This window comes from Octopus sinensis, linkage group LG13 (genome assembly GCF_006345805.1).
Source record: "Octopus sinensis linkage group LG13, ASM634580v1, whole genome shotgun sequence".
NCBI classification, from domain to species: domain Eukaryota; kingdom Metazoa; phylum Mollusca; class Cephalopoda; order Octopoda; family Octopodidae; genus Octopus; species Octopus sinensis.
In genome coordinates, this window is record NC_043009.1 from 10,801,895 (window position 1) to 10,816,894 (window position 15,000).

The 15,000-nt window shown below is 37.0% G+C and overlaps 2 protein-coding genes and 1 long non-coding RNA gene across 4 annotated transcripts in view; 1 reads left to right on the top strand and 2 right to left on the bottom strand.

Annotated features, from left to right (window-relative positions):
• Window positions 1-15,000, top strand: part of LOC115218507 — a 98,141-nt gene that overhangs the window by 53,102 nt on the left and 30,039 nt on the right. The window lies entirely within an intron of this gene.
• On the bottom strand, window positions 2,738-3,149 carry LOC118765759. Its single transcript, XR_005001632.1, has 2 exons — window positions 2,998-3,149; window positions 2,738-2,863 (listed from the first exon to the last, which is right to left on the bottom strand). It is a non-coding gene; the product is annotated as an uncharacterized LOC118765759 (long non-coding RNA).
• LOC118765758 overlaps window positions 3,477-15,000 on the bottom strand; it is a 12,826-nt gene continuing 1,302 nt past the window's right edge. The window contains exons 1-2 of one of the 2 annotated variants that reach the window (XM_036508154.1): window positions 4,249-4,602; window positions 3,510-3,631 (exon numbers count right to left, since the gene is read on the bottom strand). In XM_036508154.1, the coding sequence (XP_036364047.1) occupies window positions 3,525-3,631; window positions 4,249-4,477 (336 nt within the window). In that variant the 5' untranslated portion in view covers window positions 4,478-4,602 and the 3' untranslated portion in view covers window positions 3,510-3,524. Of the gene's footprint in view, window positions 3,632-4,248; window positions 4,603-15,000 lie in introns of those variants that run through there. The other variant, XR_005001630.1, reaches the window with a different exon arrangement.

Genomic DNA, 15,000 nt, shown 5'->3' on the forward strand with positions numbered 1-15,000 from the left:
TTCCAGACGGAGGTGTAGTGTTGGTGCACACTTTATTGGGAAATGATTCCTATATAGACTGAAATATAACCGAAAATATTTGTGCGATCACCCAATATTTATGAGAGGCGAGTTGGAAGAAACGTTAGCACAGCGGGCGAAAAGCTTAGCGGTATTTCGTCTGCCGTTACGTTCTGAATTCAGATTCTACCGAGGTCGACTTTGCCTTTCATCCTTTCGGGGTCGATTAAATAAGTAGCAGTTACGCACTGGGGTCGATGTAATCGACTTAATCCATTTGTCTGTCCTTGTTTGTCCTCTCTGTGTTTAGCCCCTTGTGGGTAGTAAAGAAATAGGTATCTCATTTGCCGCTACGTTCTGAGTTCAAATTCCGCCGAACTCCACTTTACCTTTCATCCTTTGCCTTTCATCAAGTTGCGTACTGGGGACGATCCAACCCACTGGCCCCCTCTCCAAAAATTTCGGGCCTTGTGCCTAAAGCAGAAATGAATATTTTTGAGAGGTTCATGTTCAAAACAAGATGCATGTAACGAGCTATTATATGGAAAATTAAGAATATAGATTCTTTACAAATATGTATGGCAAAGAGAGACACACAATTCATGCAGTAACAATCCTACCTTCTGTCGTTTTGAATATATAGAAATATGAAATTAATAAGGTATATATATATATATATATATATATATATATATATAATATGTTAATATGTTAATATGTAGAGGGGTGGCTGCGTATTAAGTAGCTTGCTTCCCAACCAAATGGTTTCAGGTTCCGTTCCACTGCGTGGCACCATGGGCAAGGCTCTTCTTCTATAGCCTTGGACCGACCAAAGCCTTGTGAGTGGAGTTGGTAGACGGAAACTGAAGGATGCCCATCTTATATGTATATATATATATATATATATATATATATATATATATATATATATATATATATATATATATATATATTATAAATATATACATGTATGTGCGCGTGTGTGTGTGAGTGTACATGCTTGTGTGCCTTTGTTTGTCCCGCCAACATCGCTTGACAACCGATGCTCGCGTGTTTACGTCCCAATAACCTAGCGGTTCGGCCTAAGAGACCGATAGAATAAGTACTAGGCTTCTATATTATAAGTCCTGGGGTCGATTTACTCGACTAAAGGCGGTGCTCCAGCATGGCAGCAGTCAAATGACTGAAACAAGTAAAAGAAAAGAAAAAGAATATATCTAATATAATAAATGCGAAAACTAATTTCTGTGTATCAGTGTGTCACACTTTGACCCCTTCTCTCACTATTCCATGTCACTTCTAGTAATGCGCATGTTGCGGTGAAAATAATGATAGGCATAGAGACGGTGGCGGAGGGAGAGAGAGAGAGAGAGGGAGAGGGAGGGAGAGACAGAGAGAAAGTAAAAGAGAGGGAGATAAAGAGAGACAAGGTGGCAGTGGGAGTAATAAGAGAAAGAGAAAGAGTGGGTATATGAGAGAAAGAAGGACTGAATACTAAACGAACATTTAGCCTTTTCATGATGATAATGGGGTGATAGTAATGGTTTGAGCTGTATTTGTGATAGAGGCGGAGGCGGCGGTGATAATGTTTGTGGTGGTATCCGAAGCGGTCAGGGATGAAGGTGAGAATAAGTGATGTGAAAGACAGTGGTGATGGTGGTAGAGGGGAAGGCGGCAAAGTCAAAGGTATTGATGGTGGTGGTGGTGGTGTCAAAAGTCTGAACGGTGTGTGAATGGCAGATGTGGTGACGTTGGTGCTGGTACTATTGTTTGTCAAGCAGCTTTGCAATAAATTCCTAGTCGACGAATCATATATGCAAATATCAGTGTGTCAGTGTGTCACACTTTTTAAACTTTATTCCCTCAGGCCGTTGCCCAACATATCATACCATTTTGGAATCAGGCCGACTCGATAAGTAAATTAAAAACACTCCGGGCCGAATTCGGACACGCAATCCTGAAATTTTGGATTCCCGAATTTTCATTACGGGGGTACAAAAAGTAAAGAAAAATTAAGGGGAGATAAAGAAGCAAAGGGAGGTAAATCCCCTTACTTTACTTACTTTACCAAAATGCGTTTACACCACACCAGGACTAGTTTAGTTTGGAATTGAAAATCAATTGAGATAGTTGCACCCTACTTCTATTTACGTTTTATTTATTTTCTTATAATCTAAAAAATAGGGCGAGTATGTTCTTGATATTTTTGCACCCAGGGCCGGACAACTCTGGAAAAGTTATTTAGTTGTTTTAAAGCTAATAAGTGAATATGCTTCAAGAGGAAACGGCTGCAATTTTACCGTACCTAGCTGCATTATATACATACGTACTAGACACATACACACACACACAAAAACACACACGCATACACACACACAAACTAGCACACACAAACATACACACACATAGACAGACACACTCATATTCATGAGGAGATGACACATCGACAATATATTTCTCCATATCTCAAAAACGAAATAGTGTTGAAACTATAGAAATCATCAGAAACCAACTCTTAATGCCTTTTTCTTGCTAGTAATATTAATGAATGTAAAACGAATATGATATTTAATTTTTTTATTTAAAATATGTCTATAAATTTTTAATTATTCGGTTATCACTTCATGATAGCTGCATTCCCCTTTTTTTTTATTTACGAAAATTCTTTCAACTTTAGCAAAAGGGGTAAGGGTGATCTTGATATTTGACACCCTGGGCCGGATAACTCTGTGTTCTGTGTTTAGCTGCTCATATATGCAGCTGGATATTCAGGTTCGTTAGAAGATCGGTGAAATCTTTTGTGCTGTATAGTTATGTCAGCTTCTCTATTCAAATCTCACAGCGGTCAAAGAGATTGGCATATCTGTAAACAAAGAAGGTAAAAGTTATATAAAACCTGGGGGTATACGTAACATATCGATAAACATTTTATCAGATGAAATAGTTTATTGTGTGGTTTTAAAATTAGAAAAGAAAAAACATGGAATCATGACTTACTTGATCTAGCCAAGTTTTACGGACATGGTCACATGACCATTTACAGAATAAACGATGATCTGTACTACTTGATGCAAACCGGAACTGGCTTGCATGAAGATGTCGGATACAATAAGTGGAATACAAGGTGGGACCTCTTCGGTCTGGCTACCATCATCTATGTAGTAACAAATAAATAAAATGAATAAATAAATAAAGTAACAAATAAATAAAAATTCATGTTATACCCTAAACGAAACATGGAAAAGAGATTTTGAGAAAAGTATGTATGCATGAACATATGTATCGCAACGACATTAAGTTATCAATGCATAGATATATCCCGATCATTCACTACAAGCTGTAAGTTTGTTCTCAAATAGTACTTGGCAGTATTAAATTCATGATTGAGTCGGCCATGCTACGGTAGTCGTGTTTTCGCTCAATAAACACACACAACGCCCGGTCTGGGAATCGAAACCGCGATCCTCTATGTCTATGTACCATATTTAAATATTCAGAAAATGCAAAACAATCGAGTAGGTAGTTTATAATATATAGTAAAAAAAAATGAGAAAATGCATTAATAACTTACCAAACTCTGATGGTTTGTGAAATTCTTCATCAAAGGAATCGGTGTCGGTCGAGGGTAAGTCTGGAAAAGAAAACAGACAATGGATAAAACTATTACTACAAACAAAAACAAAAAATACGAAAGGAAAAGATAACTCAGACTCTCTTACCCAACACACGAAAATATATATTAATGCATAACAGAGTATATTAATTTGTTAACTGAAGTTTAAGAAGGTCGAATATTTACCTGGACAAGATGTTCGCTCAGACTGGTCGTAGTCAATGGGGGTAAAATCTGAAACCAACACAAATATAAATATAGAAATCGTACATGTATGTGTGAGTGAAGTTGATGAAGTTTGAGGGCGATTTTGGTTGCTATATCTAGCAAGTGTAGCCCCGCTCAGATTTTTTACGTAGGTATATATGCATGTATGAACCGGCGATATGTTGGAAAATCTTGTTAAATAACTTGTTTAAGTTTGACTACATAGAAATCTGAATAACTTGTTTAAGTTTGACTACATAGAAATAGCAGCTTAATCTCATAAAGAGAAATAGAGAAACTGAGAGAGTGAGAGATTGATAAATACATAATCAGATAGATAGAAAAATAGGTAGATGTAGAGAGACGTTAAACAATGCAAAACTCATTTGTTTTATGCATATATTTTAAACAATTTTAGCGAAACTCACCCTCAATACGAGGAATTATAGCAGATTGATTGAGATTTCTCGGGAAATCTTCTTCTGTAGTTGTCATCAAGGAGATGTCTGATGATAACGGTGAAGAAAAATCTGTGTCATCTTCCAAAGGGTCTTCAAGTTTCGGTCGTCGTACGCAGGGTATTAATCTTGAGAAAAAGTTTCGAGCTCCTTTACGAAGTCGTTTACGGAAGCCCGGGCGGTGTAGAACGTCGGACATTTGGTTATATCTATTAAAACAAACAAGCTATTAGCAAATATATTAACGCAAGTCAATGGATTGTAATAGTAACCTACAAGAAGTTAACTGTTAGCAATGGCCAAAGTATCGCAAATGAATGAGGGAAAATATCGCGTTTTTCTGACTTCAGTATTATGACGTCATAATTGTGATTTAACTGACCAAAATTACGTTTTATATTTCAATTAATTTATTACTTAACAATAAGCAGATACAGAAAGCTAAAACACATTCAAACACAGTTACACACACAAACATACAGACGGATAGAATACAATCGTTGATGCATATATATATATATATATATAATATATACATTCGACGTTGCGCACATAAAATTTCATACATACAAAATTTTCAGCTCTATCTATCTATCTATCTATCTATCTATCTATCTATCTATCTATCTATCTATCTATCTATCTATCTATCTATCTATCTATCTATCTATCTATCTATCTATCTATCTATCTACCTACCTATCTATCTATCTATCTGCTTGTGTGTGTGTAAGTCTGCGTGTGTGTGAATTTTGGGGGGTTGCTTCAGTATTATATTAACATAAACAAATTAGAATTGGAGTCAGGTGTATTTGGTTATGACATAGTTCTTCATGAATTGTATACTCGTATCTACATACACACACACACACACACACACACACACATATATATATATATAACTTTAGGAAGAAATGGTTTTTGTATAAAAAAGATGAATTTGATAAGAAGAGGATATATTTCTATTTCCTTTTGGTTCAGCTACTGTCCGGATATATCGTTGGTTTATATATATTAAGATAATGTGCGATTTGAGAGATTACATTTGTTATTTCCCATCAGGTACAGCTACTATTAAGTGGAGCATATGTTTCTGCATACCTACCTACATATATACATACATACATACATACATACATACATACATACATATGTACATATATACATACATACACAAATACATACATACATATGTACATATATACATACATACACAAATACATACATACACAGATACATATATATACATGCATATATACATACATACATACATACATATATACATACATACATACATATATACATACATACATACATGGTGGCTGCCCCTCGTTATCGAGTATGGCCATTGCACGAAGCTTAATTAATGTTGTTATCGTGCAATGCCTGTGCAAGAAGATTTTTTTAAAGTGAGGAAAGGCTGTGCACTGAGTCAATCCCACTCACTAAGCAACAGCAGCCATAATGCGAAAAGAAGAACAAGTCAACATCATCGGTAACCACTGAGCCGCAGGTTTATGTCGGAGTTATCCCAGTTACCTGAGTTACCTTCTCCTAGAAGGATGCCCTAACAAAGGCTAGGAGTCCTTCACTCCCAATGGTTTAACCGCGCGATCGGGTATTCAGTCCGATTATTTCTACGTCCCGCGCATGATATAGCCTTAAGACATTTATTGGATGGCCGTTCACTCTCAAGAGTTCCTCCGCCCTTTGACGGGTTTTGTTTTTCATCCCGCAGGGTGTCCAATAAACACCCTCCTCACCAAGCAAGCTTGGTGGGGTTGCCGGTTTCGTCGCCGACGACCCGACCATGCAACAGGTTGTACTGGGTTACATGTTACCAGTAGCATACATACATGTATACATACATATATACATACATACGCAAAAGAACAGGATGTAGTTTCTTGGAGATTTGTCTGCAATTTCATTCGGATCTAGCGGCAATGTTACTATCTCTTCGGCATACATGTGTGTTTGTGTGTGTGTATGCGTGTGTATGTGTGTTTGTCTGTTTGCACTTACATACACGCACACACACACACACACACACACATACGTGCGCACACATTCAAGTGTGTGTGTCTGCCTTATGTGTGTGTGTGTGTGTGTGTGTGTGTGTGTGTGTGTGGTGTGTGTGTGTGTGTGTGCCTGATGTGTGTGTGTGTGTTTTCAAATGCTTTTGTGACCTGCTAATCTCGAATATCTTGCACAATTTGACGGTCGTTTGTAGCTGAACTTCTTCGTTTAAGAGTGTTCTTCCTAGTTTTCTTAATCTAAATACTTCATAAATTAAAGGCAGAAATCTAAATGTATCGTCTAGATGGAGTAACAGCACATTTCTCATTAGTTCATCAGAGATAATTTAATCTTACTAATTTTTGAAATAGTTGTGACATACGTTGGGAAAAAGGCTTCAAGCAACACGTACGATTACCTTTCCCGTCCTCAGATCATCAGATCTGTTTTACTTTACTTGTATTTTATTGAAGTATTTATAGGAACATTCAACATCATGGATGGCCATTCACTCCTCATCACTATACCTTTTATATAGACTTCCTCAGGATTATCCTTTCTATTTATTACGTGGGGTCATTTTCTATTCCCGACGTTGTCCTTCATATGTAGGTAATATCTTGATGGCGGAGGCGCGTGGCTTAGTGGTTAGGGTGTCAGCATCATGATCGTAAGATTATGGTTTCGATTCCTGGACCGGGTGACGCGTTGCGTACTTGAGCAAAACACTTCCTTTCACGTTGCTCCAGTCCACTCAGCTGGCAAAAATGAGTAACGCTGCAATGGATTGGCGTCCCGTCCAGCTGGGGAACACATATGCTATAGAAACTTGGAAACTGGGCCCATGAGCCTGGTTAGGCTTTAAAAGGGTGCATTGTGGAGGCGCGTGGCTTAGTGGTTAGGGTGACAGCATCATGATCGTAAGATTGTGGTTTCGATTTCTGGACCGGGCGACGCGTTGTGTTCTTGAGCAAAACACTTCATTTCACGTTGCTCCAGTCCACTCAGCTGGCAAAAGTGAGTAACGCTGCGATGGACTGGCATCCCATCCAGCTGGGGAACACATATGACATAGAAACTTGGAAACCGGGCCCATGAGCCTGGTTAGGCTTTAAAAGGGCGCATTTATTTATTTATTTATACCTTGATTACATTTTCGAGCAAACATTTCGGATAAGGCTGACATCCTGAATGATAATTCCACAGACTCGGTAAATGCTCTTGTATCAAAGTGGTTTATCCGCATTTCTTTCACATTTGTGTGTTAGGTATTTTGTTGTCATTTCCTGCCATTGAATTGTAAACGCATATCTTTGTCCGTCGTAAATAGACTTCTCAAGCTATGAATATTGCTGTCACTTTGAAGCCGTTCGGAAATAGAGGCGAACATGAACTTTTGCTAATACAACTATTTCAATGATTATTGATCGAATTTTAGACCTAAAATAATTTTGCTGATACATATTTTGTTCATTGTGTGGAAATTGACGCAAGTAAAATTAGAACTGCAAGAAGGGAGGAAAAATAGGGTAAACCTTTGTAAGATTGTGAATGGGATTAAATGAAATAGAAGCAGCAATTGCTCAGTAACTGAAATAACATTCAAGGCCATTAGACATACTTAGAATCGATGTTATTATTTGTAACGGTGATAGTGTAGATCCTACAGCATGGTGGCAAATGTCTATTAAGACTGTACACGATGATCACCATTGTGGTGGAGTGGAAACTCCCATTTGTTTACGATTGGAAGCCTGGTGGGCGGAAAATTGTCATGGTGTTGATTATGTTAGAAGTTGTCCGAAGTGTTGTCAGCGTAAAACTGTAGAGTTGGCCAGCTGGAGTGAAGGTTTGATCACGTTTACATATGAATCATATTTCTGTACAAAATGTTAGTTGGTGCTATTTTTCTAGGTGGTCAGAAGTGGTGAGAATAACTTATAAACCTGCTGAAACTGACACATGTTTGGAGGATAATTTTCACAAGGAATGGATTTCCACATATATTTGATTCTGACAATACAGCTGAATTCTGGGACGAGAAATTGTTACAATGGCTCGAAAAGTTAGGTTGTAAAACTCTTAAAAGATCGCCATATTCTCAGTCTCCTAATGGTCTTGATGAATGAATAGTACAGAGAGTAAACATTTTCTAAAATGTTCGGATCGTTTGATGCTTCTTTCTCACGGTTTCGCCTTAGTTACAGATGCAAACTCCATCCTGCTAGAAAGGAAACTTCTTCAGCGTTGATCGGATGCCTGATAAGGACACCATTGACCATGCCATACGCTGTCGGGTTACAGTGCTAGTTTATGCAAATACAGCTGCGTACGTGCGCACATACACGCGAGTACTGTCCAAATCTCTGACCAATCACATACAGCTAGCTGGCATTCAATTGGTGTATCAAGTTTCGAGCATTTTGATTGGGTTTTGGATAGAAAATTCACAAAAAAGTCACTTCTATTCATTTTTTAATGGCTTTGTTGGGTGACTGCGGAAATGTATAGATGTGCACGACCACCCTTGGACGGTTTTGATTAACCATAGAAAGTACGAGCCCTCTAACAGAAAAATTGTGGATTTGTATAAAGGGCACACACAGATAGACATTTTGCCGTTTATATATATAGAAATGGCAGAAATGCATAACTGATTGTGAAGTATGACTTCTATTACACAATGACCATATAAGAAAATGTACTGAGTAACATGAACAAAGTAGCGTACAAAAATCTGCATTGATGTTGGAAGATGTTCCGAAACTTCGCAAAGAGCGAAGTAGAATACAATAATCTATAACAGTGCTAGAAGTTTGTAGACCAGGCAATCAAATATCTGACGCCAGTGGATGACCAGTAAATGATTTAAGAAGTCAAGCAGTAAACAGGCGGCTTCTTCCTAAACGATACGGAAATGATAAAAGATGGAAGTACTTGGCCAAGGAAAACAACCAGGGACGGTCGCTTATGATTATAATCATTAGATGGAGTGCTTTCAGCTTTAAATATAAAGACCCGACACGTATGAGACCGTTATTAAATGCCGTCATGACACAATAAGCTTTCTACAAATAGCAATAAATGGCATATTCAATTTTACCAATTCTTCAGGCGTAAGAGTGGCTGTGTGGAAAGTAGCTTGCTTACGAACCACATGGTTTCGGGTTCAGTCCCACTGTGTGGCACCTTGGGCAAGTGTCTTCTACTATAGCCTCGGGCCGACCAAAGCTTTGTGAGTGGATTTGGTAGACGGAAACTGAAAGAAGCCCGTCGTATATATGTATATATATATATATATATAATATATATATATATATATATATAATATATATATATGTATGTGTGTGTGTGTGTGTTTGTGTGTGTATACGTTTGTGTGACTGTGTTTGTCCCCCCAACATTGCTTGACAACCGATGCTGGTGTGTTTACGTCCCCGTAACTTAGCGGTTCGGCAAAAGAGACCGATAGAATAAGAGCCTGACTTCCAAAGAATAAGTCCTGGGGTCGATTTGCTCGAATAATGGCGGTGCTCCAGCATGGCCACTGTCGAATGACTGAAACAAGTAAAAGAGTTAGCTGTCAGCTAAACACTCAACATCTTCATTAAGAGAAAAAATAGATTGTTTACGCGGTTTCCCTACCAGCTAGATGGAGCAGCGAAATCTCATCCGAATCACGGCCAAATATCTTCCAAGAAATATAAGCAGTCATTGGATACCGTAATCCTTCTTATACAATGTATAAACAGAGGATGCAATGGTCTTGATAGAAATTCATTTTATCTACGTTTCGTCTTGAGGTAAGTTGATCCTGATCAAAATAAAATACTTAGTTCAGGCAGTAATGTTTGCTCGTTCGGATTAAATCTGTCTATTCAAGTTCTTTAGCAACTAGAACATAATTTCATTAATCGAGCTGCTTCCTACTTCTATCGGAATGCTTACTATTCTTTTGAATAACGTTCGGTATTTCCTAGGACTTTTAAAGCTTAAATTAACACATCACATCTAAAACATCTGTTTACTGAGAGACTACCAAAGTGTGTGCTGTTAGGGTAAATTGTCAGAAAATTGTAAATCATTTATCATTTATTTACATATCTGAGATTTTGATCTTAGTCTCTGTGAGTTAATGATATCCCTACCGAAGTAGATTTGGCATCCACATCGCAGTCAATATCAAGAAATATAGTGTAAAAGAATGAGAAAAGTAAATAAGGCATTAACGCAGATTCTGTGTGTTTAATAGGCGATGCTTCTACTGTTAAGCAACATTTTCAATAGACTTTATCAAACATAATAGTTTGTTGCGATTTATGAGCAAGCAGCTCAGAGTATATCCAAACATATTCATGAAATTACAGCATAACTACCGTCATCGATCTAGATAAATCGTTCTTTTATTGGGAAATTGACTAAAAAAAGTGGATCTTATGTTGAACAAATGCCCAGCTTCTAAATGATGCGATTAAGTTACAACTTTGTTGTCCTCCATTTCAAAACTGTTCGTATGTGGTTAAACCAGGTTCAGCTCATTGATGTAGATATATCTCACTACTCTGTGTTCTGTGTTACCTGTACAATGGATATATGATTAAGCGGTTCGCTTGAAAATCCCGGGGTCCCGAGTTTTATCCCTCTACGTGGCATACTTGGTAATGTATCATTTAGTTAAGCCACGTGATTGAATCCGAGAAGAGGATTTGTATGAAAGTGAATTTTCTCAGGAATAAAATCCATAGTACACCGGAAGCGCTTGTTAAATGCAGTGCCAGGCATAATATTGCTTTGTGCGAGTTGGCCGTTTTCCTCAGAGCAAAGCGTACGGTAGGATTCGAAAATGAATTCTCACTCAATCCATTCAGCCATACAAGCGTTAAGAACAGCCAGGCCATACTCAATGAAATGACTTTCACTATTTCTAACCGCTTCTTGGCCCACTCCTGCCTTTTAGGACCCATGTATTTCACACACACACACACACACACACACACACACACACACACACACACACACACACACACACACACACACACACACACACACACACACACACATGCTCGAACGCTTCGTATGAATCACATCGAGCATGATATAATGTATTGCGATGCTGAAGGTTACAAACCTGGTTCTAAGTATATTGTTTGCCCTGATTTCCCTTGACACACAATAGATATTGAACACTGCACAAATTCAATTTTGTGGTAAGAAAGTTCCTGTGACTTTGTGACACTGGAATAGTTGGAAGTAGAATTACGGTCAACAGAGAACGATTCCCCAAAATTTCAGTAAGTATTCTGCCACATAAACGCATGCTATATGCGTCCATCCATAAGCGCACACACTTACTCAGACAAATATATTATATATATATATATCTATATATATATATATATATATATATATATAAAGATATATAATAATAAATATTAGGGAATAAATCCAAATTTACAGGGAAAAATAATTTTAGGATGAAACCAATGTTATAGTAAAATATAATATAATATTAATTTGAGACAAATATCTTAATTATATTTAATTTATATAAAATTTTTTATGTATTGGATTAAGTCTTTCTTTGTTTGATTTGCATAATAGTGGTTTGTCTCAAATTAATATTATATATATATATTATATATACATGTATGTATGTACGTATGTATGTATGTATATATATATATATATATATGTATGTATGTATGTATGTATGTATGTATGTATATTTTTTAAAATCTTTTTTTTGTTTCAGTTATTAGACTGCGGCCATACTGGGGTACAGCCTTGAAGAAATTGTAGTCAAATGAATCGATCCCAGTAAACTTTTTAAAGCCAGGAACGTATTCTATCGATCTCTCTTGCCGAACAGATAGGTTATGGGACGTAAAAACACCAACACCAGTTGTAAATCAGTGGTAGGGGACACACACATACACAAAACACAGACAGACACGCACACACACACAAACACACATGCATATCTATCTATTTGTTTATATATCTCTCTATATATACACATACATATATATATACATATATATAAGTATATACATAAATACACATTGACACGCACACACACACACACACACATGTATATCTATCTATTTGTTTATATATCTTTCTATATATACATATACATACACACACACACACACACACACACACACACATATATATATATATATATATATATATATAGAATGGTTGTATACTGTCAATCTAACAAGAACGTGAAAGTAGGGGGTACCTCACCGTTGTATAGCCCTAGGAGGCATCGAACGCCTTCTGATAGCTTCGACACATTTTTTCCCTGTGTCCTTATATACATATACGAAGGGGAGACAAACACCCCCGGCCGCCGGAACTGCATCTAGGGACACCGTGTTTCAGGATCATTGTCCTTCATCGGCCTAGAGTAGCAGACACCGGTCGGCTGGTGATATTTGCCTCGACTTCATAATTGTATATATGTATACTCAGTGAAGTTTATTCACTGATTATCAAAATCTACACTGCCTGACAGAACGGGAAGGGAATTCCTCAGAATCAGTGTAGAATCAGTTCTTTATTGTTTTAAAAAAAAAGGATAAAAAGCAAGGATCATGAGATCTGTTCATCTATGTTGTGTGCTGTTCTCAATAAATCATGGAAAAACATACGACAGAAAAGCTTTATGGAAATATTCCCTATATATCATCAATCATTCCTGAGCAGGGTTCAAGATATACTGTTGCAGTTCTATTGAAGCTAATATGAATTGTTTTAGCTTTGTTTACGGATCCCCAGCAATGAGAAATCTGATGTCGGATGATCCGGAATGACGTACATCCATCAAAAATCACGTGATGTCGAGAAAAACCTAAAAAACGTAATGCGAGGCAGTAATGCTTGGAGAAAATTAATGTTTTAGGTTTGGGCACCCGCTCGAAATGCTAGAGTGCGTGCCTGCGCGAGTATACACGGGAACACACACACATACACACACGCACATACACGCACATACACGCACGTACGCACACACACACATTGATACGCACGTATACATATGCATATATATGTGTGTATATATATATGTATATATACATATATATATATACAGATATAGGGTGAAAGATAATTAACTTAATAAAATCAACAAATTTCACCGAGTAGTATTTCGGTATAGAAAAGGACCATATTCGGTAAAAACTTATATAATTATAACAATAAGGGTTTTGCAACAAGTTGCTTGACACATACGAAAAATTTTAGAATAGCAGTCAAAGGACTCCTATCTTTTTCTACAAAAATATGTCTCCACAGACAACAATATTTGTAACTCACATATATATATTTTTTAATTTTATTTATATTTTTATAGTTTTCAGCTCACGAGGATGGTGGTTCATGTATACACAGGAGGAGACTATACAAACACAACACCCATACATACATAAATAAATATATATATTATAATATATATATATATATATATATATATATATATATATATATATATCTACCAGGAGGTGAAAAGTTCCTGGCTTTGGGTAAACGAAAAAAATACAGGAGGATTATGTGGAGGATTAGGTATTTATGGTTTTAGTCAGCATGTTTCTCTTTCAGATACACAAACTTATTTGCAGCGGTCCTTCAGTTTTTCTAAGCCCTGTAAAAGAACTCGGAAGAATGGGCCTCCTGCCAGGCCTTTCGCGATAGCCAGGAACTTTCAAGCACCCTGTCCCCGTGACCGCGTGTGTACCGTTGGCGATTTTTCTCCTCCGTCTTCCCTTCTTTGGATCTTTCCTTTTCCTATGTTTCTGACGAAGAGCTTCGCTCGAAACGTTAAATCCTCCTTCTTTCTTTCCTTTCCTCAGGGTCCAATAATATTATACTTGTTCCACGTCCTCGCGTTGTTGTGTTTTCATGCTTGGCTTATCTATATATATGTATGTATGTATGTATGTGTGTGTGTGTGTATGTGTGTGTGTGTGTGTGTGTGTGTGTCAGTCTACAAGTTATCGGAAAGATCCAGTGGAATAATTAATGATAGGGCCCAGAAAGTGTGTCAATAGCCAGCTGGAGAAGATGTTCTCCTGGGGCTACAAGCTACAGTAGCATCAACCCTTAGGGGTTAGCCACATTTAAGTGGCAAGTATACTTCACATTGTCGTGTAGCTACTGTTTATACCTCGTTTAGAGATTTATAAAAATAAATAATTTGTATGTAAAATTTCAGATTTAAATATATTTTAACGATTTTAAGTGTGTCTATTTCTGAATTTGAATTAGGAGACGACACATCAAAACTGTATTTTCCTATATTCCAAAAGATAGATTAGTGTTGAAATTATAGAAGCAAAAAGCAAAACAGCTCCAATGTCATTTTGCTGCTGGTAATATTAATAATGGATACAAAAGAGTAGGATTTTTAATATTTTATTAAAAATATATTCATGAATTTTCAGTCATTCGGTAACCTTTCCATGATAGTTGCAACCCCTTTTTTACTTATGAAATTTTTCTACTTTAGCAAAAAGGGCAAGGGTGTTCTTTATACTTGACACTCAGGGCCGGATAACTCTGATGGTGCTCTCTTCTACGTCGTTGGATTTTCAGGTTCGTTAGAACGTCGGACAAATGTTTTGCGCTCTATAGTTATGCCAGCGCCTATACTCAAATCTCACAGCTAAGTTATTGGTATATCTGTAAAAAACATATTGA